The 26,276-nt window shown below is 41.2% G+C and overlaps 1 protein-coding gene across 2 annotated transcripts in view; it reads left to right on the top strand.

Moving 5' to 3' along the window:
- Positions 1 to 26,276, top strand: part of SCUBE2 (signal peptide, CUB domain and EGF like domain containing 2) — a 42,915-nt gene that overhangs the window by 12,286 nt on the left and 4,353 nt on the right. The window contains exons 7-19 of one of the 2 annotated variants that reach the window (XM_049821048.1): positions 402 to 491; positions 2,171 to 2,287; positions 3,286 to 3,408; positions 5,253 to 5,369; positions 7,806 to 7,928; positions 8,424 to 8,540; positions 9,165 to 9,251; positions 9,989 to 10,093; positions 11,315 to 11,470; positions 11,836 to 12,039; positions 21,482 to 21,649; positions 24,282 to 24,443; positions 25,577 to 25,774. In XM_049821048.1, coding sequence (XP_049677005.1) covers positions 402 to 491; positions 2,171 to 2,287; positions 3,286 to 3,408; positions 5,253 to 5,369; positions 7,806 to 7,928; positions 8,424 to 8,540; positions 9,165 to 9,251; positions 9,989 to 10,093; positions 11,315 to 11,470; positions 11,836 to 12,039; positions 21,482 to 21,649; positions 24,282 to 24,443; positions 25,577 to 25,774 — 1,767 coding nt within the window. The remainder of the gene's footprint in view (positions 1 to 401; positions 492 to 2,170; positions 2,288 to 3,285; positions 3,409 to 5,252; positions 5,370 to 7,805; positions 7,929 to 8,423; positions 8,541 to 9,164; positions 9,252 to 9,988; positions 10,094 to 11,314; positions 11,471 to 11,835; positions 12,040 to 21,481; positions 21,650 to 24,281; positions 24,444 to 25,576; positions 25,775 to 26,276) is intronic. The other variant, XM_049821049.1, reaches the window with a different exon arrangement.

Here is a 26,276-nt window from a genome sequence, read left to right as displayed (position 1 = left end):
TGGGACGTCACATCCAGTATATACACTGGGGGGAGTGGGGGCAGGGGGATTGCCACTCGGGGACTGGCTGGGTGTCGGTCGGCGGGTGGTGAGCAATTGCCCTGCGCATCATTTGTACATTCCAATCCTTTTATCATTACTCTTGTCATTTTATTAGTGTTATCATTATCATTATTAGTTGCTTCTTTTCTGTTCTATTAAACCGTTCGTATCTCAACCCACGAGTTTTACTTCTTTTCCCGATTTTCCCCCCCATCCCACTGGGGGGGTGGGAGGGGGAGTGAGTGAGTGGCCGCGTGGTGCTTAGTTGCTGACTGGGGTTAAATCACGACAATTGGGTATCAGATGAGGCTTCTGGTCAGGGCACCTTTACTCATTTGCTTTTTTCATGTTCATTACAGAGAGGGAAGAGGCTGCTGTTGAAATTTCTGAGGGAAACGCTACAGCAGGAGCTGATGTGGACAAGAGGGTGAAGCGACGGTTGCTTATGGGTAAAAATGCTTATCCAAAATAATTTTGATGTTTGCTGAAACCTTTTAAGTTGAAGAATTTTATTTTTTTTTTTTATTGTAACCGTTATAGCTCTGGGCTGAATTCTGCCTGAGATGCTTCACTCCCTTTTAAGAAAATAATATTATTCCATAATGTATAAGAAACTATGTACATTGTTTATGACAGTCAGTAGGAGGTGTCAGGAACTTGCCCTTGAAGTAGCATATGTTTCCATGGTTCGAATTCATCATGGGAATGCAGTACAGTCCCTTTTATGCTACAGTTTTAGCCAAGCGATTGTGGAGGAAGCAGTGTTTTACCTGCTTCTCTTCAATTTAAAGTATACTTCTGCATGGAAGAGAATTGGGCCCAGTGGTGGATTGCATCTAGAAAGACATGTTAGGCTACGAGGCCATCTTTACTCTTCCTAGTGGCGTTTGCATCTTGCCCAGAATACCAGCCTCTGAGGGTCTGTTGCTACTGGGAAGGCACTAGCATGAGAAACCATCACTGTGGTCTCAGGGCAGCTGCATCGGTGGATGTCCACTTCCCAAAAGCCCTTACTCCAGGTATCACGGTGATTTACTGTGCTTATTAGCATTTGCCACAGAAGTGGCATGGAGCATGGAGGCTGGAAAAGGATCTACCAAAAGTATAGGGATAGCTCTGAGCTCCTGAATCCATATTTAGACATCTACATGAATAGCCTCATTTTCAAAAAAATGACATTTCTGTGGAAAGAGGAGGAAAGAAGAGGCACTCTGTCTTCACGTGGAGGTTAGACACAGCCTCCCAATATTGAGTGTGAGATGAAAGACTGGGAGGGAATAAACCAGTAAAGGTCTCAAAACTTGAGAAAAAGTAGCATATGCTTGATGCTGCAGAAAACTAGGAGACAGAGCTAGAAAGAGAGGATTTCAAAAAGCAAACAGAAGATGATCTTAGCAGCTCTCTGAATCAATATGTGCTGGATAAAATTGCATTTGTCCAGCCAGTGAAAAGGTTGTTAGGCTGACTGAGGTGGTTAGACTGACTAAAAGATGAATGTCAAAGAGTTATTTCTGTTTAGTTGGATGTGAAGAACTGTATTTTAGGGGTATTCGCTAGAAAGGTTTGGTGAGATTTAGGGGTAGTTTGCATAGGAGGGAAGTTAGGGGAACATGAGGTTGAGGTGGCACCTGGGTTACAAGCCTGAAGGAACCCTCAGTGTGGGTGTAATCCACCATGACTGGGAGCACAGGTAGCATGTGAAAGTGTGTTGGGGAGGGATTTAAGAAAACAGGTTTAGAAGTGCTGTGAAGTGTTTAGAAGTGTTTAGAACCAGGTGTCTGAGCATTCGTGGGAAGTGTCAGAGGATCAGCCAGGATTGAGTGTGGGCATAAGGAAACAGGCTGGCAGGAACAGATTCATCATCAAGGAGTGGGGATTTGTGTTTAAGGACAAGAATATCCAGAGACAATATTTTAGTTTGTCGTCTCCGCAAAAAACCTCCACGTAGCTGAGGCAGGGATTTTGCCAACACATGTATTTAGTAGTTGAGTAGTTGCTCAAGTATACTAGACTAAGTTCAACTGTGGTTGAATAGCAGTGTGCTTGGAACCGTGCCTTGTATCACGTGCTGTTTCTTGTTACCATTATAATACCCCTGAGCAAACTTCAGCTTTATCTTGTTGGCTAGAAACGTGCGCAGTTAATAATGGCGGCTGTGATCGTACATGTAAAGATACGTCGACTGGAGTTCACTGCAGCTGTCCTGTTGGATTCACACTCCAGTTTGATGGGAAGACATGTAAAGGTAAATTTTATGCTCGTGGACATGTTTGTACCAACACCTTATGTAAGGTATTCATCTCCAAATGAAGGTAATTCAGTGTCCAGAGGAAAGCCAGTATGTGTAATCTGACCTGAGAAAGGACTGCAGCCGGGGTAGACACGCAGTTTCCATCGCATCAGGTGCATCACATGCAGAGAATCTCTGCTTCTCTGCCCTCCCCCTCACCACTTCCACCCCTCCTGCCAGGATGGCTTCGTTTTTCGCCGATGAGCTTTGGTAGGAGGTAACACAGGTCTGTGGTAAAGTAGAGCTCAGTACTGGAAGAGGTAGGCATGTAGATTCTTACAGGCATACAGTCCAATAGTCTGCTATTTTACCTGCAGTCAGCTGGGTATTAGAGCAGTTTGTAAGGAAATACCAGTGTGTAAACAGGGATGTGTGAGTAGAATTACTTATACAGGTCCAAGCAGCTCTAATGAGAGTACTGGAAAGGAGCAAAGGGACATTTAGGTTGTATATTAGAATATGTTTTCCAGTAATTAGATGTTAAGACTGTTCTGCTAGGCAAAAATGATGGAAGGCCCGTGCCTGAGTCAATATTAGATAAAGAACTCTCTAATACTGGCATGAAAAGGACAGGGTAGCTCAGGAAGTCTCCTCTGTCTGAGCTTTCTGTAGGGCTTAGGAAGAGGAAATGGAGAGAATGTTTAAAAAGCTAAAACCTTAAGAGAGCGTTTAGTCAAAAGTGTTTCCAAACAGAGCTTGGGGAAATGGTCTTTTTTGAATACATGTACCCAAATGTAACTGACAGCAATATGTTAAATACCACTGTCATGGGGCTGAACGGGCCAGATCATTCTTAAGAGCTGGATCTGATCTTCCTTAAAATTTCTAGTATTCTTGCTCAATTTTGTTTCTGGGCTTCTCTAACCAATTGGATGTGACTATTTTCTGGATCTGGCAGTGGAAGTATGTTGAATGTACTGTATTTATTTGCTGAAGCACTTTTTTTGTTACAGATATTGATGAATGCCAGTCCAATAACGGAGGCTGTGATCATTTCTGTAAAAACACTGTTGGCAGTTTTGATTGCAGCTGCAGAAAAGGATTTAAATTATTAACAGATGAGAAGTCTTGTCAAGGTATGTGCACTGGAGAGGCAGAGAAGTAGAACAAATCAGCATGGCTTGGACATCTACTACAATGATGAAGTGATAATGGACTCCAGAATAATTTCCATGCCTCAATTTTGTTTTTTTCCTTTCTGAAACAGCTGTTGACTTAATATAGTTGGCTTGATAGTATTGCAGGAGGTATGTTTAACAGCACAGTGAACTATCATTTGGAAGTGACAGAGATAGCATCATATTGAAAAGCTCTTTATGAGCATAATGTGCCCCCCCCCCCCCCCCTTTCTGTTAATGATCTTAAAATATTTTATAGGGAAAAATAAACAATATCTCTCTGTCTGTTTTACTGACTAGTTCACCATTGCAGTGAAATTATTTTTTTCTTAATGGGACATTTAGATGCCATGACTTCATTATTTAAAGAAAAAGAGATATAATGTGATCTATGAAATTATAAGCCTGTTGACAGACTGGAATCACTAATCCCTAAAACATTGTAGAGCACTTGATTTTTAGAATGACATGGATTTCTCCTGTGAGACTTACAAAAATTATTTGCTTTTCTCTAATGGTTTGTACATATAGAGTTAGCAATCCTGTTTAAGCTAAGTATTTAATGTATTAAGTTTAAATACATTAAAATGTAAAGATCAAAATGGTCTGTGGTTTTGGAAAAGCTACAGTATGAAACAATGTAAAGCCAATCAGCCAACTGGGGAGGTGAGTAATTCCATTTCCTAGACAACCAGCTGACATTAATAGTGAATTTCAGAAAGCTGAACTGACCAACAGAAAATAATTTACACTTGGGTTTTTGGTGCATTCTTACCCTTTTTAAATTGGACAAAGGACAACTATTTATATGGAACAAACTTACTATAAAAACATAACATAAGATTTTCAAGATAGTTTGTGGGGTTTTTAATGGAATCTGTTTATGAATGTATTTTAAAGACTTGTGTCTCCCTTTTGTCCCTATCACTTCTGTTACTTTCCCTAGATTGTTTCAGAAGTTGTATTTTGAAGCATGCCAAAGCCTAAGAAAAAAGAATGATGTAATGTGTCAGTGATGTTGATGTGAACTTTTTTGTATCTTGCAGCATTCTTACATGGCATGCATAATGTACTAGCACAGAAGTTTTAGGTGCTTTTGATGGTATAATAAACATTCAGGGCCTCAGAAAGTGATGGGAATTTTACCATTCAATTCACTGAGATCATGATTAGGCTATTATACTAACTATGCTTTACAAAGAAGATGTGTGCAGTGATTGTAATTCCAAGGACAGCTTTCACTGGAGAAGACGGATATCTCAGCAGCTTTTAGAGACAGACATTGAAGTCTAAATATACAGTATCATGGATCCGTGGAAGAATTCACCACATTATTCCAGTCATCTGTCTTCAGGTGTATCTTGAAACATGGTGATTTTCAGCAGACTTAAATCAGGCACTTCATATTCATAGAGTTAAAAATGTAGCCTTCACTTTCATTTATGGGGAAAAACCAAAGGCAATACTTTCTTTTGTAAGTCTATTTTTGCAGACCGTATGTAGACTTTTCTTAATGAAATAAGAGTTTTGTCAGCTTTTGTCTTCTCCTGTAGAAGAGAAATACTTTATTTTAAACATAAGTTTTAAAAGTGTAGCAGCAGTTTTCATGTTTGCCAGAAAAAGCTTGTTTGGCAAACTAATTGTTCTTTTGAAAGTTTTCATTTCATTATGTTACATTATTTGCTTTAAAAGAATTTGCTTAGTTTACATGCATCTGCACATCTCTGTGTCCAACTTTGTTAGCTCATCAGTGCTCCCTTGTCAGGCTGAGAGATACTGATGTATCCCTTTAAAACTTGCAGACGTTGATGAATGCTCTTTTGAACGGACGTGCGACCACACGTGCATCAATCATCCAGGCACCTTCGAGTGTACTTGTAACAAAGGATATGCTCTCTATGGCTTCACACATTGTGGAGGTGAGTTATAAAAAGATGCTACAGGCCATGCTCAGAGAGTGCTGTTGCCACAGATCTCATTAGTATCTGTGCAAGACACAAGCCTATGTATATGCAGTAGGCACATAGAGTAAATTTTACTCTTTGCTATGATAAGGAGACACAGCAAAAATAGAAACTTATCCTGTTCATTTCTGTCTTTGCTTAAATGATTTTCCCTTTCCCCCTTGCATCCAGAAAGAAAGAACCTGTGACTATTAGAACAAACGGATGCGTTTTGCACCTGGGTATGAAAGCCATAATTTGATACAGTTTTCACATGCAGAAGTCTCATTTGACTTCAATGAAAAGTCAGTGGAATATGACTTAAAGAACAGGAAGCTCTGGATGACCTAGAAATACGGTTTTGCGGGTTGCCCTTGTGCATATGCCAGATCCTCATGTGATGTAGATTGTAATTTAGCTGATGTAGTACCACTGATTTACATTAGCTGAGATTAATGCTCTTAAAACTTTTATGTCTTTCCTATAAGAAAAGTTCAAGGAAAGAGAGAAAGATGTTCACAGAACCTCAGTGTGTGTCAAGTGTGAATATTTCTGTGACAAATTCCCCAAATTAACATGAGGAAATATGAATAACTGGACACTGATGGAATTAAACCTGTTTTATATAAGCTGTAGGCAAGACCTTACTGACTCTGTATGCTTACTTAGTTCTGAGCAAGACCTATTTATTTCTGAGGCAGGATGAGCACACTTCAACTTGGAGATAACAGTTCAGAGATCTCTGTGTGCCTGATCTGTTTTAACCTCTGCCTCTAGAAAGTCTGCAAAAAATTACGGGGCTACAACATCACTGTGTCTTATCCTGATGAGCAGGGAAACCTGTCTGAATGGGGAGTAACGCTGCTCTACTTGCTAAAATAAGTCTGATCTCATGAATTCCTCTGCATTAGTTCTGTTTCTCTTGGCCACTAATGATGGAACGGAACTGTAATTTTACTGTTGGCTGCTAATTGTCCTCTTCATATCATACCCCTGTGCAGAAGATATTAATCCTTGTACCATAGTAAATCCTTCATTTACTGGCAATCGCAGACTGTGTCAAAGCTGGTAGGGATACTGAGTATACACCTTCTGACCTATGTGGAAGAAGTCAATAAATGCTGGAGATAATAGGTTGCCATTGCATGCCGCATCCTAACAAAAGGTCAATGAAAACAAAAGATTTGGGCTGATTTTGTGGTATCTTAGGCAGCAGTACCAATTTAAGGTGTTCCCTTCTTTCTCCATTATTCCTCTGCTGCTCATGTCTACCCCTGCTGTCTCAGTTCTGTTAGTAGCATGTTTTTCCCCTGAAATCAGCTGGGTTTTGTAAGCTGTTTCACAGTGTTTTCTACCAAATTGTTACCTGTCTAGAGGAGGGAACAAATGTCTGGGGAGAGTGGTGACACGAACTTGTTATTACCATTGAGAAAAGTATGTAGAAGTGGCTACCCTCAGTTGCACAAACTTTCTGGGACTTGCAAGAGACTTCTTGATGACAGCTTTCTAGGTTTATGTGTAATTGCCATAAAGCTACTGGACAGCAGTGAAGCAGTCATCAAGGTGGATCTGAGAAGCAGAGACATAGAACTTTGCATTTCTCTTTGTTGAAATTCATGAGATTCCTGTCGGCCCATTTCTCCAGCCAGTCAAGGTCCTTCTGAATAGTGGCACAACCATCTGGTGCATCAGCTACTCCTCCCAGTTTTGTATCTTCTGCAGACTTGCTAAGGGTGAACTCTTGTCCCATCACCCAGGTTTAATGAAGAGGATAAATAGTACTGGCCCTGGTATTGACCCCTGGGATACACCACTGGTGAATGGTATATTCTGCATCTGCGTGCAAGTTTACACCAAAGGCAGTATGTTGTGTTGTCTGTAGTTTCTCCTTCTATTGGCATTTATCGGGTAGGGCCAGGCCCTGCAATTGGATAATTGGCCAAAAGGGACATTGGTGATACAACAGTGTTATTTGCCCACATAGAGTTCCACAGCAGTTTTATCTGTCTGAGCACTTGGAGGATTGAACAGTATGAATCCTGTTCATGTTGTCTCTCTTTATTCCAAATTAGAAATATTAATTAACCAGACACAGTGCAATGCAGACTTGATTTGGTCTCATTTTCTTTGAGTTAATTCATTATCATATTGCCGAGGCTGGATATTTTTCAATTATGTGGTTTAAGGACATACCTAACATCTCCCCTCTGACAACATTTGATCAATTTTGACATTTGTCAAAGGATTTCCATGAAGACAAAACTATTTCAAGGTGGGTTTCCTTAGAGCATTTGTAAAATCTTTTCCAAACCCTACTAAGCAGTATTTGTTTACATATTTACCTAGTGGAGTTAGAGTACAGAACTTTGGCAAGAGTAACTTTTTAAAAGTATTTTTACCTTTCCTCTGTAGATATTAATGAATGTAGCGTCAACAATGGTGGTTGCCAGCAGCTGTGTGTGAACACACTGGGAGACTATGAATGCCTGTGTCACTCTAACTACAAATTACACTGGAATAAAAAGGATTGTGTTGGTAAGGTGCCCAGTAAATACATTTCTACTCCTGATGTGTCTGATGGCCTTGTGATTATAGTCAAATCTGAAAATATTGATCTGTCCAGTAAGGTGCTATGAGTCATCGTTCCAGGTATTCTGCTTTACTTTTTTATTGAGGCATGATGGTACTGATGTTGAAACTGGTCAAAACAAGCAAAAAACCCAACCCCCAAAACAGGAGATACTTTGAGGGATTTTGATGCTTTCTTTCCTGTGCTTTTATCTAGCTCATTCTTCTGTTTCCTTTTGTTTCTCTGCATGAGAAGTTTTGCTGATGATAGCTTTACCTGAAAGGAAATTAAGTGGTGTGATCTTCCAGTGATTTTATTTTGCTTTGATTTTCTGTCTAAACAGCACATTAATTGCATGGGTGCTCTCAGGTACCAGCTTACAAAAGCAGCTGCATGCTGATTTATTAGTAGGGTGTATGTAGATCTTTTACTTCTGTGAGTATTTGTTTTATCCTATTTAGAGACAAAGGGTCCCTTGCCTGATAATATGTCACCCAAGGTATTGCTGCACTGCATTAAGAGTGGTGGGAGTGATAGATGCTGCTTAAGCTGCTCTTCGGATGTCCAGGTATTTTTTGGTAAGTCAAAACCAACAAAAACAAGCATGTGATTCTGCGGAGAGTGTAAGAGTAGTAAACCTTCTAACTCTCATGGAAGCCCCAAGAAGTAGACAATCAACAGGGACTTTTCCTTTTTCACTATAGAAAATAAAGGGCTATATCCCTGCCAGTGTCCCAAGAAAGCCCCCCTTTCCTTGTCTTTTATAACCACTCTACCCTCAGATTCCCTTCTCATGACAACTGTCTTTTTGAAGCTGGGGAGGACAGGGCAGAATTCTCTGTGCTCCCTGGGCCATTCCTTAATTGGCCCTGAGAGCCGCTGCTGAATGGGGTGAAGGCATTCCAGCCCTGCGTGGGGTCTGAGATTTTGCCCACACAGCCCCTCCAACCCACAGGACACAGCATGCAGACTCGGCTGGTGCTTATGGCACAGATGCTGCTTTTCTTCCCGAAAGAAGAAAAATTAAATTGCTTAGGAAGAGACAAGCTTTAATGTGGAGTATTTTATGCACAACATTGTTGAAAAAGGTGAAGATGATGATGGCGATCAACAAATTAGAAATGTCTCTTATACTACAGGAGGCTTCAGTCTGTGCACAGTGCCTGTGTCTTTACTGTCTGTCTGTATGGTCTGTCTGTTAGGAACACAAGATGCCTACACCCTCACCTGTGGCAGGTCATCTCAGCTTAAGAAAAAGCAGCAAAATACAAATGCATCCACCTGGCTGGGTAATCACTAGATTTACTGTTGCATGATTTGACTGACTGATTTCTTTTAATAGATAACTGTGAAATAAGGGTGTTTCTGTTGACTTTCTGTTTTCCCTCTCCATTTTACTCCCTCTGTTTTTTCTTCCTCTTCCTCATGATTGCAGTTTGTAATTACAACAGGAAATTCCCCTTGTACTGCTTCATCAGCATCGCTCAAACTAAGACTTAAAAATAGGGAAAGAGAAAAAGATCAGTAGTGAAATAAACAGCTATGCCAGGAGTGTCATGCCTCTCTTTAGATGTTAAAACTGGACATTGGTGGCAACATATAGTATGTTTAGGTTGAGCTGTTGGACAGTAAAGTTTAGAAAGCATTTAAAGCTAAACAGATAAGAGGTGCTATTTTATACAGACATAAACTACTTTCTGAACTGGTTTGCAGTATCTCCTTTGATTTCAGCTGACCTTTGTTTCATTTACCCAATAGCAGATCTAGACTTGATCATCATAATCATCATCTTTTTTTTTTTTTTTTTTTTTTTTTTTAAATAAAGTCTATCACACTTTGTTCCAATTCCAGTTGTGAACCAGCTTCACAGCAGGAGGAAGCTGGCATCCCTTTAGGTTGTCTGTGATGACTGCTTTTTCACTTCATATCAGCATATTTTTTGATGTCATTGTTATGCTGTGACATTAGGGTTATCTAAATTTTCTGTTCGTTTTTTAAAATAACATGTCATTGTTTCTTCCTGAAGATACTTCAGCCGTCAAGATAAGCGTAACCTTTAAATTAAATGAAAGAAAATGTAGTTTGAAAAAGACTGAGATGTTTCAAGAAAGTCTGGAACAGATGATGCCAGGTATGAATATAAAAATGCAGGTAAGCAGGTTAGAGCCGTAGCTCAGGGGTTAAGTGCTTCCCAGATGTGAAGTACATCATAAGCAAAGCATAGAGGACTGCAAACTTTCTGCTCTTCATTGACATCATGAATCACACTCCTTCCCAGCCATGATTCTTGCCATAGTTATTTCAAATCATAGGACTTGCCTGTGGCAGCCTTACAGTCTTGCTAGGAAAGCCTTTCTCCTTTTTTGTTTGTACCACTGCCAATAAATTCTCAGGGAAATCAACGATTCTTTTCATTCTTTTGATTTCTTCCTTTCCCTTGTCTTTATCCCTTCTTTCTGTTCTTTCCTTTCTTACCTGCTCCTTACTGTCTGATGCCCCAGTGAAGAATCTCCTGGCCTTTTATGCTGACTCTATTGTGAAAGGGTTATTTCTCTTTTCTCTTGTTTTCCTTTTATACTTCAGCAGCCCCAGATGGACACAGTGAGGTTAGCTCTTCCATCTGTTCCAAGGCAGAAAATGAGGAGGAGCACATTTAAAAAAAACCCCAAACAACAAAAAAACCCCCAAAACAGGAGCTGGGGGAAGAAGTCACAATGATAAATCAGAATGTCAGTTTGTCCTTAGAAGAGTAACAGTGAGAAACTACACTAGATGCTCAGTGAAGAGTTATATACTCCAGAACCAAAGCTTATTCTGGGTGTTTTCTTTAAGTAAATCTTATTTCCTCATTGAAACCTTGAAGATGGTCTCCAAATGTCCTGTGTATGCAGCCACTACTTAATTTAAACACCATTATAAGCTAACATGTTTTTCACATGCTTCACATGAGTGTAGATTTTTTTCCCTGGAGTAGCCTGCCTGATGCAGGCAATGTCGTGGTTTTAAGATGCTTTGCCTAGTCCGAAGGCAGTTCGTTAGAACCTGCTAGCAAAACCCAGGAGAAGTGGGCTGAGCGCTGCAGCCAAGCTCTCATCCTCCCAGGGAATGATGCCTCAGACCTCTGCAGTGCTGGAGTCTCAGCCCAGCAGTACATCTGTAGGTGCACTGGAGTCGTGATTCTATGTGAGGGTGTACCAGTTGAGAAACCGGCCGAACTGTTTGCTTACTGGCATGTGGAGTTGATCGTTTGCTCCCCTGTAACTCTTCATGACAACATTATGTGCTGAGCACTAGTGATTGTTCAATAACATAGCTGGCCAAGCTTTTGCTTCCTTTAATTTTGTTCATACAGAGAGACATAATTCAGTAAAGGAGAGCTTCCACTATGTAAACCTAACATGCAGCTCTGGCAAGAAAGTTCACGGAGCCCTCAGTAGACTGACTGCGGCTAGAGAAATTTTTATCACTGCGGACTTTGAGCTTGAAACAAGCCGAAAGGAGGTGACAGGTTGGTTGGAAAATAATCCAAGGTGCGGTTTGAAGCTTCTTGCCGTTTGCTCCTTAATTTCTGTATTTTTCACTTCTATCTGTATGCAAAATATTAATAAAAAGTATCTCCTGTTTTGAAAATGAATTTTACTGCTTCAAAAAGAGTGAGGGATGGGGATAGTTTCAAAGATCAAAGAACTGCCCATAGATTAAAGTCTTGTGGTCTGATTAATTTTCTTCTAGCCTGGTGGTGTTGTCCTTAAGGATTTCAGACTTGTACACAGAAGTTGCTTTCTCACTGATTTGCATTGGTTGGTCTTTTTGAATTGGGTGGATTTTTGTGCATGGTCACTCATAGCAGCTTTCACCCTTGATACTTTTCAGACACATGTGATGTGCGCTGTGCTCGGAAAAAGACTGAAAAGAGGTTCCGTAAAACCATTCGAACCTTACGGAAGACCGTCAGCAGGGACCAGTTCCGCGTTCGTGTCTCTGGCATGGACCACGAAGTGGCCAGAAAGTCTCTCAAGCTATCAGAGCCGCAGCAGGCTTGTGGTGTAGGACAGATGTATGTGGGTAACAGATGTGGTAAGTAAATGTAAATGAGGAACAAAGCATCAAGTGTGTTTTACTGTTTTGCTGAGGCCTGGTGAGCTTGGAGGGATCATGGGATGCTTGTCCAGGAGAGAGGAGGGCTGCACGTGAAGAAGTAGTTTGTGCTACTGAGATGTGATCCTTTATGTATTTATTGTCTGCAATTGCTGTGTTACAGAGTAGAATAAGGGCTCAGTGCGTTGCACTTTGTTATAGTTGATGCACAGCCTGCAGTAAGCTCAAAGGTAGAAAACGTGGGAGCGATGTCAGGCACCAATGACCTTGACACCACCAGTGTTATTTTTGAGACTACATTTAACGTCCAGTGTAACACTGTGTTTCTGAACTTGTGATCATTTAACCTCGTCCTTTTTCCAAAGAAAAGGCTGAGCAGAATTTGATAGAGTTGTGTTCTCTTTGCTGAGTAAGCTCTGAGTCCCAGAGAAACTTCATGACAGAGTTATAAATTCATGCAGAATAGGGGTTTTATAGGCCAGTACTGCAAAATCTTAATTATCATGGCACCGGAGGGTACCACCATAATGCAGCCCATAATAAATGCTTCCAAGGCACAAAAGTTAAGGAGAGGGGTCAGATGTTATCTTAAGAGGGTCCTAACAACCATGACAGCTAATTCAGGCTGCATAGGGTAGGCAGCATGTAGGTGGTTTTGTGAATCAGCAAGCCTTTAAAATGCTTGTCAGATTGAATTAATACAGTATTCCAGCAGCAACCCATTTGGCCTCTGTCATGGTTTAACCCCAGCTAGCAACTAAGCACCACACAGGTGCTCAGTCACTTCTCCCCCCTCCCAGTGGGATGGGGAGGAGAATAAAAAAAACCAAACTAGTAAGACTTGTGGGTTGAGATAAAACAGTTTAGTAATTAAAGTAAAATAAAATTATTAATAACAATTTTTTTAAAATTAGTAATGAAAAGGAATATAACAAAAAAAGAGAGAGAAATAAAAACCAAGAAAAGACAAGTGATGCACAACACAATTGCTCACCACCTGCTGACCGATGCCCAAGCAGCGATCGGCCCCTCTCGGCCAGCTCCCCCCAGTTTACCTACGGAGGGTGACGTTCTGTGGTATGGGATACCCCTTTGGCTAGTTTGGGTCAGCTGTCCCGGCTGTGCTCCTTCCCAGCTTCTTGTACACCTGCTTGCTGGCAGAGCATGGGAAACTGAAAAATCCTTAACTTGTGATAAGCGCTACTTAGCAACAGCTAAAATATCAGTGTGTTAACAATCTTATTCTCACACTAAATCCAAAACACACTGTACCAGTTACTAGGAAGAAAATTAACTCTATCCCAGCCAAAACCAGGACACCCTCAGAATAGGTTTTCCAATCTAGTTTTGCTAACTCTGGAAAAACTTGGATTTATCGAATAGAAAAATGAATTGGTGGTGTTTAACACATCTATGTAAGCAAGCAGACTAGGGAATTACCTCAGTTATTCTGTCGGAAAAGCTGTAAGTTTTCTTTTCTCTCTCTCTCTTTTTTTTTTTTTTTTTTTTTGGTAACATTGTAATGGATCTGAAAAACTTTTGAAAATTCACCAAGATGAGTTTACGTGGATGTTTTCAAGCTGTTGTGTTGGATGCTGGAGGAAGGATTAGAAAAACTCTGTCTTGGTCCGTTGTACAGAGCATGGTATGGCTTTCAAGCCATTTGTGATTTCATCTGGAAAAAACAGAGTAAGCTAAAGAGCAGGTAGAGAAGGCAATGTGAGTTACAATTAGGAATTGGAACAACAAAGAAACAAAATTTTTTTTACGTAGCTGCAGAACCAGTTTAATTCCTCATTACAAATGAGAAGCTTACATGGCACTTCTGTGCTAGTTCAGAGAGAAAGGGGGCTTTTGGAGAATGCCTGGAAAACTCTTTGGTATGGTGAGCACAAATAGTCTGTCCATGGTTAAAACGGAGACACTGAGCATACGAAGACAAGTGTTTTGAAGAACAACTTGTAAAAGTCAAGCCTCTTCTGTGGCTGAATTGGTGCCGCACTTTGCTCTGGACATCTTAACAAGTACTGCTGTGAGCAGTGGAACTAGTAAGAGATGATTCCCTGTGGGTCTCGCACCTTACAGTTCGATTTGCTCATGCCTAAAAAGGTACAATCACTGAATGACTCTTCCTTTCTTCCGCTGAAGTATTCAGATTGTATCCTTGTGTAGATTTGCTGTGATGGAACAGGAGATGGAACTTGCACCACAGCCTTTTGCTTGCCTGGATGCTAAGGAGGTCTCTCTCCTCCACTTCCACGTTCCCCGCTTGCTTACCTTGAACGCACGGGAACTTCGTATCTTTGAAACCTCGCCGCATCCTTTGTCAGACCACTGGGAGTTGGACAGAAAGTTCCCTAGCTGCTGAGGGGGCATAAAAATACACACAGAGGCAGCGTTAGGTACGGCTCATTTCCTCAGAACAAGCTGACTGTCCCGTGTGTGTGGTGAAGGCGGCGCTGGACGGTGGCTGCGGCTGTGACTGCCGGTCAGAAGGAGCTAGGAAACGGACTGGGGAGAAGAGAACGGAGTGGGAACGGTGTGGAAGAAGAGGAAGAAACCAGCTCAGGGATGTGTGTGGGAGAGTCGGGGGGAGGTTTTTTGTTTGGCTTTGGTCTGAGTGTTTGGCAAGCTGCTGAGAACTTCTGAACGGGATTGGGGCCCTGCTTATCTAGACACGCTAATGATTCTGGCGAGAAAGTGACTCGGCAGCAAGAGATACCAGGACAGCAGATGGATTCAGTGCCAGTGGTGGATCTGGTCTGTGGACAGGCGAAGAACTTTAGCAAAGGGATTTTGCTTGGTCTGACCAGAGGAGCAGGAAGCAGTGAGGCAACAGAGTCAGTCTAGGGACGTACGAGTCTCCTGTCTTGCAGATAGTGAGTGAAGTGCAGGCTCAGTTCATTGTTTTTAAATACATTTTTTAAAACAAAATACTTGGAGTATGGCTAGGTTAGATACAGTTTTATTGATTCAGACAGTCTTGTCCTGGTCCTCTTCCTGTGGTAGGCTTCTGGCACAGCACTGTCTGAAACATAAGCTGTATCTGAGCAGTGTAAGAGGGAAAGTCCAGCTCCTGCTCTGACAGCTTTTGTCTTGGGTAAGTTGCCTGCAATAGCAGGAGTAAGCTAAACTTCGTTTAGTTTCATGCTTTTGGTGAGGTAGTACTTTTTCTGATTTTCCTGTCTTAATTCCCGCTGTCTGCAGCGGGCCACAGCACAGAATAAAAGCTCCAGAAAGGCACCAGGAACAGATTTGATGTGAGAATTCACTGCTGCTTCTGAGGGGTAGTGTATTTTATTTCAAGTTTGCTGTTTAACACTCAGTTCTGTTTGGGATTTTCTGATGCTTTAGAGGTTCAAGAGTTGCATTTGTCTACCTAGTTATGTGCAAGCTCTGTATCAATAAGTAAGCGTATTTAGCATTGGCTCACACTGGTTAATTCCATGAAGTCCTGTGAATGGCTTCCAAGGAGCAACCAGCAGTAGATCTCTACTAATGTATATCGCAGGAAATGCATATAGCAAAACGGAACCTTCATCGACATTCCCAGAGAACTGGATTCTCACAGCAGGAGTGTGATCTTTCCACACTGAAGTAAATCTTACGGTAAAAAACATGCATATTTGAATGACAGTGCTTCAAGGCTGGATGAACCATCTGAGGATTCTGGAAACGCTACATGCTGCTTTGAGAGGAGAAGATTTGTCTCGGGGAGAATGCAGTTTCATTCACTAACCTGGCTACAAGTATTTATTCTCCAGTATGAACTAGACTTTAGGCAGGTTTAACAGCCACAGACCGACTCTAAGTACCAGCAATTTCTTATCAGAAACTGATTTACCAGAAACCTCCGCACTGAAAGAGAAGTAGTTGATATCTGTTGGGACCCTTTTGCCCTCAGGCACTTTCCCCTGAGGGAGAAACAACAAACATTTTAGCTGCTTTTCCATTGCTTAAAACTCTGTCATACCTTGATCACATCCCATGGAGTTGAAAGTACACCTTGCCTGTTCCATTTGGTATGTTTTGTGTTGGATGAATGAATACTTTAAGAGATGGAAGGAGGCAATGAGAAGTACCATTCCCTGAAATTGCTGTGTAAAAGGACATGTGAGTGTGCCCTTGCTGCATGGTAGTTGCAAGTGGATTCATCCAAAGAGCTGTCACTTCAGAGAACAACAAGCATGAGCAGCAGTGGTATAGGCACTGCTTTGATGTAAATGCTGAGCAGCTTTATCTTGTGTGGGAGGTGTTGATGCATTTCATTCAGCATTCAGCAGTTTTGTCCCCTTAGTTTAGAGGATGCAAATAAAATATTAGCATTCCATACAAACTTATGAACCACATCACAAAGTTCAGATGTGGTATGATACTGGCATTATAGAAGTACAAGGGAGCTATTTAAAGAGAAAAGCAAAGTGCTGCCTGCCTTTGCAGTTTTTACAATTAACAGTTGTGTTACACAACAGAGAACTGTATGTTGCTTTTTTTTTTTGCAATTTTATAAAAATCTGACAAGAAGAAATTAATTATCAAATGGGAGAAAGGCTGCTATTTTTACACTAACCTGCTTGCTCTGACAATCATCGTTTTAAGACATAAATCCTTGAGGTGCACAACCATCTCATGTGACCTAAATGCGTGAACCACTAAACCACAATAACTTAAAGGATGCTGCTTCAGAATCAATTTGCATCAGTTGTTGGTGATTTTCCTTATAAAGTCTTGGCATCACTCTTAAGAAAATGGTGAATTGGTGGATCATGACCTCCTTTATGAGGTTCACCTTCTCAGCTACTGAGATACTACAACATTTGTCTATAGGAGCAAATGCTCAAAGGCTAACGTGTTGAAAAGAGGTGAAGAGCCTTTAAATGTCTTTGTAACTGTTAATCCTGGTTCACTGTGGGCCCCTCTCTTCCCCCCTCCCCCCCCCTTTTCTTGTTTTTGCATCAGAAAAGCTTTCACATATTTTTTCTTTTTCTTTAAAACAGCTGCATGAGACTCAAGACCAGGTTTTTAATGGGTATTGAAGACAAACAAAGACAGTGACTGCAGAAATGAAGTCTACTAAAGGCAATTGGTTCTTTTGTTCATTTGGAGAAAAACAATCAGGTTTCTAAAAAAAGAGCAAAGCCAGCCAGTGGAATTCTGATTTAATGTCATTTTTTGCAAATCTTCAAATCTTGTTTCAACTGGGTATTTTCCATGTGTCAGGTGGGACCATGCAGTTTCTAGCTTTGTGAAATGAAGCTCATAAACTTTTTTGGCTTCATTTCAACAAATGACAGGAAAAGTTTGAACTCTTAGAGGTATTTCTTGGTTTTTTTGTTGGTTTTGTTTGTTTGGGTTTTTTTTGTGTTTTTTTTGGGAGAGTTCAATTTTGTCATCCTAATTTCATACACCATCCTATGGATTTCCATAGGATGATATCTGTGTTGACATAATGTCCCTATAATTAATGTTACCATAATTGAACCTAACATCAAGTCTCTTTGTTATGCTAAATTTGGCCCTGGTGAGCGCTGTGAGCTTCTAAACAGGCTTTCCTTATTACCCCTGCCCTGTGCTCTAGTGGGGTTAGATGAGTGGTCTGTGTTTGGAACATTTCAGGTGGAAGATGGGGAGGAACTGGAAGCAGTTTACAGGGAATATGTTTGTGGATCAAATTGTCTGGACACTTGTACGACTTTGAAAAGCTTGATTTGATGCAGTCGTGAAGAAGCTGATATATATAAGAGCTTGAGGCATTAAAGCTTGGGCATCACTTAGAGTAATTTTAATATTTGCATTGAATAATGAGTATTTGTTAGACTGTAAATAGCTAAATCTGTATCTGGATGTATTAACCTCTTTTCTCATATGCACATAGGATCTGTTAAGACTTGAAGTGTTTGCTGTGTCTCGGAAGTTATAGTGGGGGAAAGATAGGGTTATGCATTTTTTCTAGGCAGTGCAATATTTAAAACTTAATTTTCCCAGTCTCTGTATTTTACATACTTTATAAACTTAATCCAGAGTTGTTTGCTTTTTTCAACTCTCATTGTTTTCAGGTTGAGCATGGGTGCTTTACACCCTTGAGAATAAGGCCCTTTATTGCACGTAGTAACATCAGGTATGACTAGGTGTGGAGTACCCTCGTAGGCCTGTCCATCGAAGCGTAGTCTCTCCAGTTCCAGAAGCCACGTATGCTGCTTCATAAACCAGTCACGCCCGTTGTAAAAGCAGCTAGTGTTCCCCTCGCCCACTCTGTTGTGGAAGGCCACTGCACAGGCGGGGGCTCTGGTAACGATGTGAAGTGGTTTCTGAGCAGAGTGGCCAGCTAGGGTGGTGGTGTCCTCTGAACCCAAACCCCATGGGCACGCAGAGCAAGCCCATTGCTCGTCCAGTTGGACTCCTCTGTCAGCCTGGTTTGTCTCCAGCAAGATGCTGTTGCCCAAACAGATATTTTTAAGCAGTAAAAAAAAAAAAAATCACTCTCCAAGTTAGTTCACAACTGTAACCACCACACTGTACACAGGATTTTTCAGCTGGTTTTGCACACCCTATTACAGTGGTGGTAGCTAGTTGGGCTTTTTTTTTACAGTTTACCTGCTCTTGTTGCCACCTTTTAGGAAAATGAAAATGAAATACTTGGATTGGTTCAGTTCAAATGGAAAAGTTTTGTTTTGGCCCAGGTTGATTTTACTCAGTTCCTGCCTTTCACTGTCTCAGCCCTGTGCTCCTTCTGTGGGCACTGTCACAGGCAGAGCCTCCCGTCTTGCTGACCTGGCACAGCGCATCCCTGGGGCGGCCAGTGCAAGTGGAAGGAGGACGCGGGGGAAAAGGGGCCTGAAGCAGTTGGAGCGTAGCTCCAGCGCAGCTTAGTGGACCTTAGATTAAGGTCTGAGCAAAGCTGAAACAAAATGTCAGCCTTCTTTCAGTACACAGAAACTGCCAGATTGCAGAAGTCCTGACAGTTGATCAGCTCTAATGCTTGTGTCAACGTAGTCTTTGTATCACCTTGCACTTTATCTAGTAGTCTAGCTGCTGACCACTTAATTAGGCTTTGAACACGCAGACACAAAATGTTAGTGACTTAGTGTTTTTTTTTCTTGTTGTTAGTTAGCTGAAGTGTGGGAACGTACTATGATGGGGAGTGAGAAAGTTGTGGTTTATGCCCTAATAAAACTTAACAGGATGAGGAAGGACAAATAACTTGTGACTCTTGTCCCCATCCTCAGAATCCTGGAACCCAAAACTTAGCTGGAGCTCACAGTGTGTCTCAATGTGGAGGCAAGGCACAGAAGCAGACCATCTGATGCTTCTGCCCTATCTTTCTCTTCCTCTCAGAATTAAGTCGTGCAGTGTGTCTAAGAATGCCCCATGTTGAGGATCTCGGTGATGTCTGAGGAGATCTGTTTAAGTTTACCTCCTCAATGCAAATTTTCAAAAATTAAGCACTTTGCTAAATAATCCTGGAAGATTTAGATTAACTCAGTTTTATTCCACAGAGAGCTCTACAATTCTACAACATGTGGTTTTAAGGCAGGTAGGGTGCAGGTGATAAAGTTGTCAAGAGAGATCTGATGGGATAAGGTCTCAGATGTAACATTTCCACCTAAGTGGTGGGTTTGATTCCTGCCTGGGACAGGTTTCCTTTGAGCTCTGTTAGCTGACCTACTGTTATGCTGGACTCTGAGCAAGTTCAGGAAACCTGAAGTACAGATTTAAGGTTGAATTTGTATGGTTTTACGTGTGTCAATGTAGCATTATGTTCAAAACAAAGGCACGTACACACCCCCCCTCAATGCAAAAAAACCCCAAACCACCCCAAACTTGGCATGTGATTAAAATGAAGGGAGCAAGACAGGTTAAGGGGAGACAGCAGAGAGCAGATAGTCTCTAGTGAGGCCACTCAGAGCATTCGTTTCTCATAGAGCCATAGAGTTTTTTGAGGGAAGGAGATTTGCACTGGTCTTTCCGTTACTTCTGGGTTTCTGAAGTCAGTAGCCACTCCTCAAAATCACCTTTACTAACTTTGATTGTCTTTCCTTGTCACGGAATTGTAAATAGTGCACTTCCCTCACCTTATTAGGAGTGCTACAATGAAAGCTGTAATTCATTCATGTTTGTTGAGTTGCACAAAGAGTACAGAGATGAGTGTTCTGTAGGAATGTTTATAAAATGAAGAAAGGCTCGAAAAGCGTGGGAGCAAATGAACGTGTGTCCTTATGCGCACAGAAGCGATGTGTGGTGGAAAAAGCTAGAACCAAGAGCTAAGACTTCCTCACTAGCTTTCATTGATAAGCTACAGAGCATTGCTTAACCTGCTGTATTTTATTTTTAAGTTAAGGAGGAACACTCACTATTCCACTCAGTGTATCAGTCATAAACAAAACTCTTCATCATTGATCATGACCGGTAGTTAATGCCCTGCTTGTTGTTAGTCATATATCCTGAAATGAAGCCAAGGCCAATTTAACTTCCTAACAAAACAGCTATTCACTGAGTGATTTATTGGAGCTATAAACTAAAACTAACAGTTTATTATCGTAACAGGTCTTTAAAAGGACAGAATTTTTCAGCACAGCTGAACAACTGCAACAGTGTTTTGTGCCTTTCCAGGGCAGGGTAATTATTAAATACTGGCACTGAAGCCAGTTCTTTTGTGAAAAGATAGAAAAGCAGAATTTTTCAAAGATACCCAGAAGTATTGCTGGGCTTGTTAGATAATACTGAGGTGTGTGTTTAAGATCAGTCGGATTGAGTTAGTGCTATCTATGCACCATACAGAGCACAGTGATCCAGTACACAGATAATGATTATCCAAGATCCAGCATCAGAGGAATGGCAAGAATTATTTCTGCTTTAAAAATGTGAGGCACACATAATGTTTAGTTTAGTGAATTTGCACAATTACTTGTTGCACTTGAGGTTTTCACACAATTCAGTAACACCACTGGTTAGGAAGTATGAATATTCAATAATATTAAGATTAAACTACTTACAGAAATCTGGAAGTACATTTTTGGCAGCTTAGGTTCAGTACTGAATTATTTCATTTGGGAGGAATCCAAGAGTTCTTTAGCTAGAAAGAGGAGATAATCACTACGTAATTGCACTGTGCAGATTAACAGAGAGTATTGGACAGGCCTAGTGTCCAGGGTAGCCTTGCAACAAGGTGTGAAATCCATTCCAGGTCACAGAAGAGCTCCCTAGCACCAGAGGTTATCAGCGTCTGTTTCAGTTCTACAGGGTACATTGCATGCATTAAGTACTATCCGTTGCTAGCATTCAGTTCTGAAACCCTGGTTCCCACTTGCCAAATGAAGAGGAGAGCAGTTTCACCACTGGGGTTTCGGGTCCCGTGCAGGCTCGCTAACATACCTTTACCTGTAATGTACAGGTTGAAGCAAGTGTGTTCTTCCTCTTCTAGATCAGTGCTCGCCAGGTGAATATTCTCCTGACGGCTTCAAACCCTGTCTGCCATGTCCCCTTGGAACATACCAGCCTGAAGCTGGGAGAGTATCCTGCTTTCCCTGCGGAGGAGGTCTAACCACGAGACATAGCAGTGCATCCTTGTTTCAGGACTGTGAGACCAAAGGTAAAGTCAAGATTTATTTGATGAACTGCATTGCTTCAAGGCAAAAGTAACTGCTGCTGCTACAAGTGGGGCATTCAAAGAAGGGTCGTTCTGCTTTCAGGGATCTCTCCTTCCAGGGTTCTCATAGTTGGCTGGCCTGGCCTGGCTGCAAGGAAACTCAATAAAGCCTCAATTCGTTTTATAACTGATTTCCCACAAGACTTGAGAAGGGGTTGGGAGATATGTGAAAGTTGGTCAGTGAAGTTGTTGATCTGTGAAGAGTCGTATAAAGGAACAGCAGGGAGAAAAAGAGCCTCGGGGAAAAAAAAATCAAGACCAATATGCCTTATTGACATTTTGGGTTTGAGCACAGCAGTAACATGAAAATGTGAAGGAGGGAATTGCAGTCCTGGAGGGGATAAGTAAGAAAATGGTTTCTTCATGTTCGTAATGAGAAACCGGCTTGGGTGCCTTGGGATATACTGAAAAAGCTAGCATTCAGCTTAACCCTGCAGTACCTCAGACAGCCCTCTAAATTTGATCACAGTGGAGCTGACATGCAATCAGCTCCCAAGGTTTTTCTCACAGGAGTGAAAATTGGGTGGGGATCATATCTTTAACAATGAAGGAATTTCATTAGCATCTTAGTTATCTAAAATGTAAAAAGCGGAAAGACAGCTATGCAGTTGTCTTTGAAAATGCTGATAAAAATGTGACTGTGGAGAGAGATGAAATGCTAATCAGTATAATGTTTTGCTCAATGTCTTAAAGCATGGGTAAAAGAACATCACTTATATCCAAATCACCTGAAGAAAAATTGTTAATAGAAAATCTACTGCCGTAGAGTAGAAATAAGGGTTTGAAATAAGGTCCTGATGCAAACATTTGGTAGTGGTTTGGATTAAGAGATCTTTCTAGTGTCAGTTAAGATATGTTTACTATTGAGAATTGCAACATAATAGAAGAATTTTGCAGTATGGTTGAAGAATGAATATTACTGGTAATACTGTGATAGCTAATAGATTTCTTCAGTGAAGGATCACTGAATCCCTGAATGCTGTTGTTTCATACTTAATTTTGCAAAGTTAAGGCACTAAAAACCCCCGTTAAAAACCTTGGATCAAGATAAGAGGAACTGGTTTCTGTTTTATTTAACATAAACAAAAACAGGTCTATAAATGAGGTTCAGTTTTCAAATTAGAGTAGAGATTAAAGGAATTTTTTTGTGTTAACTGGAATGAAGAGCTCAGGGATTTGCGTGTGGAAGAGGCCACACGAGACATGGAATCACAGATGCAAGAACTATTTGGAACTTGTATCTGAAGCATTTGGAGTGGGGGGTGGAGCATGTAGGGAAGGACTCCAGGCTGAGCTAACTTACAAAGTTCAACAAGACTGAAGTTATTTGGTAGTAAGCAGAACTTAAAAGGTAGAAAAAAGGAACGGTGCAGCACAGAAAACTGCACTTGAAAAGCAAAGAAGTAAATTATTTTGATGTTGAGCTGAGAGAGGTAAACTTGCCAAATGAGGTGTAAGGAATAGAAAAACATTTAACTTTAATTTTTTTTGTTTAGTTCCACAAAGAAAAAGGGCAAGTTAAAAAAAGCAAGGTGGTGATGCGTTAAGAGCAATCTAGGCTGATGCTCTAGGCTGCTTTCTGTCAGGCTTCAGTACAGATGATGATGGGTATAGATGCAGAATAGCTAAGCAAAGTCAAATGAAAAGAAGCATGTTAGAGATGTAAACAAAGGTGTTCGGGGTCCTGTTTTCTCAGATTGCAATAAGAGAAGAAAATCTTCGTGTCTGCATGCAGGGAACTAGAAAAAAGTTGCAAGTCTGCTAGAAAGGATTTTTCCCCTACGTCTGGCTATCTTATGTCTAAAACTTCCATAAAATCTGTTATGTTTATGAAAGAGTTTGTATGTCAGAATGGGGTCTTGCTTTGGTGATGCATGGAGGTAATGTTAGCGAGCCCTGTGAGGGCTACAGCTTACGTGTCTAGCTAACATGACGATTTGCATGATGTGATGAAATAAAGTAGCAGCGGATCTGGTGGAGGTGGCTGTACCCTGAGTCATTGCCTGTTGTTGCAAGGCAATGTGTGATCGTGAGAGAAGGCAGTATACCAGTTTAGTCACTAATATTGATGCAATGTGCCACCTGTGGGGGGCCGAAGTCTTTCCCTTCTGCTTGTGGTGAGCTGATCACAGAGGTATACCTAGGATGCAGCAGCGGTGCTCATGCTGCTTGGCATAAGCTGGCAAGAAAGGAAGGTTTAGTTAGTATTTCCACGTACAGTTAATCTTCTAAGCCAAATCTCAGTGGCTAGACCATCTGTAACACACTGTTCTACTTGGTATCCTGCTTACAAAATCATGGTGGTTATACTCATTCTCTCCTATCTTTTATTACTGCTTCCACACAGAACTGCTCTATAGTGTTGCATTTGGGACTTTTAAACTTGCACAAAGTGACCTGATAAACTAAAATCTGTTTAATTACCTCTGCTTTATTATCCTCATAGTTTATGAATATGGCATTTCAGTTATTGAAACTATACTAGGTCTTATAAAAACGCATAAATGCATAAAATCACATTCTAATGTGCTACTGCCACTTTTTTAACAATACTGCTTATTTAATTGCTCTCTAGTTCAGTGTTCACCTGGCCATTTTTATAATACCACAACTCATCGGTGTATTCGCTGCACAGTTGGGACATACCAGCCTGAGTTTGGACAAAATTACTGCATTTCATGCCCTGGAAACACCACTACTGATTTTGATGGGTCAACAAATATAACACAGTGCAAAAGTAAGTGTAGCAGGATAGTTTTGATGATATCTTACAAATAAAAGGAAGACGGGGTCATTAATATTCAGAGTGGCCGGCCCTAAGGGCGAAATTTAGCTTTGCTCCATGAAGCCTGGGGAGAAGGCAGTGGTGTTGCTTCTCTTTTGCTGCCTGTGTGCGTCTCATCCCATATGGCTTACTGAGGTGCATGAGAGACCATTTCTGCAGACTGGTTCCATCATTCTTGTTAAGGTAAGTGATGATTGTGTCTTGCCAGTTGGTGCTGGGTCGCTCTGGGTCTTGCTGTTAAATCTTTTCTCCCATGATATAGCAGACAGAGTTTGTGTTCTTGGCACTCTGATTTCTTTCCCTTCTATTAAAAGGAATGGAAGTTGGCTCACAAAACTGAATGGCTCTAGTAACCATTTCTCCTTAATGACAGCCTTTTAAAGAGGCAATAACAAAAGGAGCCACTGTTCTAGGTTATGGTAGCTGTAGTGTAGGAAGCTGAGGGTAAATTAAAGAGGGAAAACAGAGGGCAGAGAGGTGACTCCTCAGAAGAACTTCTGGAGACACTTCTGTACACACAGACTTATATGCACATACATACATAGAAAAATGTTTCTGGGAACTTGTGGCCCCACAGAGTTGGGGAGCATTGGCAAAGCATCCTTCACTGGGGTTTGCCCTCTCTTGCTGCCAGCAGTGCTAATCTGTGCGGAGAAAGGGCCTGCTATACTCCCTATTTTGTGCTGCTGCAGGCACAGTGCCTGAGCAGAGCACCTCAGACTCCAGTTAGACTTCAGCTGATACTTCTTCAAAAACGTTCTGTGTGGTACGAGCAAGTGGAGCATCCTTGCTTTGCCATTTCTATATCCTCTTACAACTGCCTTGCTGCTTGGCTGTGGCTTGGTCAATAGCACCTGCTGTGTTAACAGGGACTAGTCTGTATTTTTATGTCTCAACATTGGTTAAAACACAAAGGCAGAAACAGGCAGCAGTGTGAAGTGAAGCTGGCAAAGAGAGCTTGTAGCTACATCAGATGCAAACAGAAAAGTTTGTGTGTCTGTCACCCATGTACTATTTCTGACAGTGACTGTGGAGAGAGCTGTAGGATGACCTCACTAGTCTTGCATACTCTGTTGCTTTTTCAGATAGGCAGTGTGGAGGTGAACTGGGAGATTACACTGGATATATTGAATCACCAAACTATCCTGGGGACTATCCTGCAAATACTGAGTGCACTTGGAATATTAACCCACCGCCAAAGCGCCGTATTCTCATTGTGGTTCCAGAAATATTTCTACCAATAGAAGATGAGTGTGGAGACTACCTGGTGATGCGAAAAAGCTGTAAGTCTGAAGTATCTACTGAGGCATATGGTATCTATCTCAGTGTGCAACACAGGCTTCTCACATGCATTGCTGTTTACATAAACTACACGTAGCCTGGCTGGCCTCTACTTAAGAGTAGAAATTTCTTTAAGTGACAAATTGAGAAATCCTATTTGGTACTGGTGCTCCACAGGTTGAGGTGAAACAAGTGTGCAAGGCTATGATGTGTCAGTGAACTCTGAGAGAACTAACTAGTCATGAATTATGTTAAGCAGTTCTAGCCTGTGTTAGGAAAGAGGAGATGGTTGCTAGTCCCTACAGGTGCCTGATGTGTGAATAAACAACTTCAGTTTCTAGTATAGGCACATCCTTCAGAGGAGACTGTTTTTTAGGAAAAGTGAGAATATTCACTGAACGAGAAGTCACTCATTGATGGCCTGCCACATTTTGAGGAGTTTTCTTAACACCAGCAAGCATTTCTTGTCATGGTAGTTTAGCCTATTTTCTAATTGTTCATTAG

The sequence above is a fragment of the Accipiter gentilis genome, chromosome 17 (genome assembly GCF_929443795.1).
Source record: "Accipiter gentilis chromosome 17, bAccGen1.1, whole genome shotgun sequence".
In the NCBI taxonomy this organism is placed as follows: domain Eukaryota; kingdom Metazoa; phylum Chordata; class Aves; order Accipitriformes; family Accipitridae; genus Astur; species Astur gentilis.
This window is presented reverse-complemented; position numbering and strand designations above follow the sequence as displayed.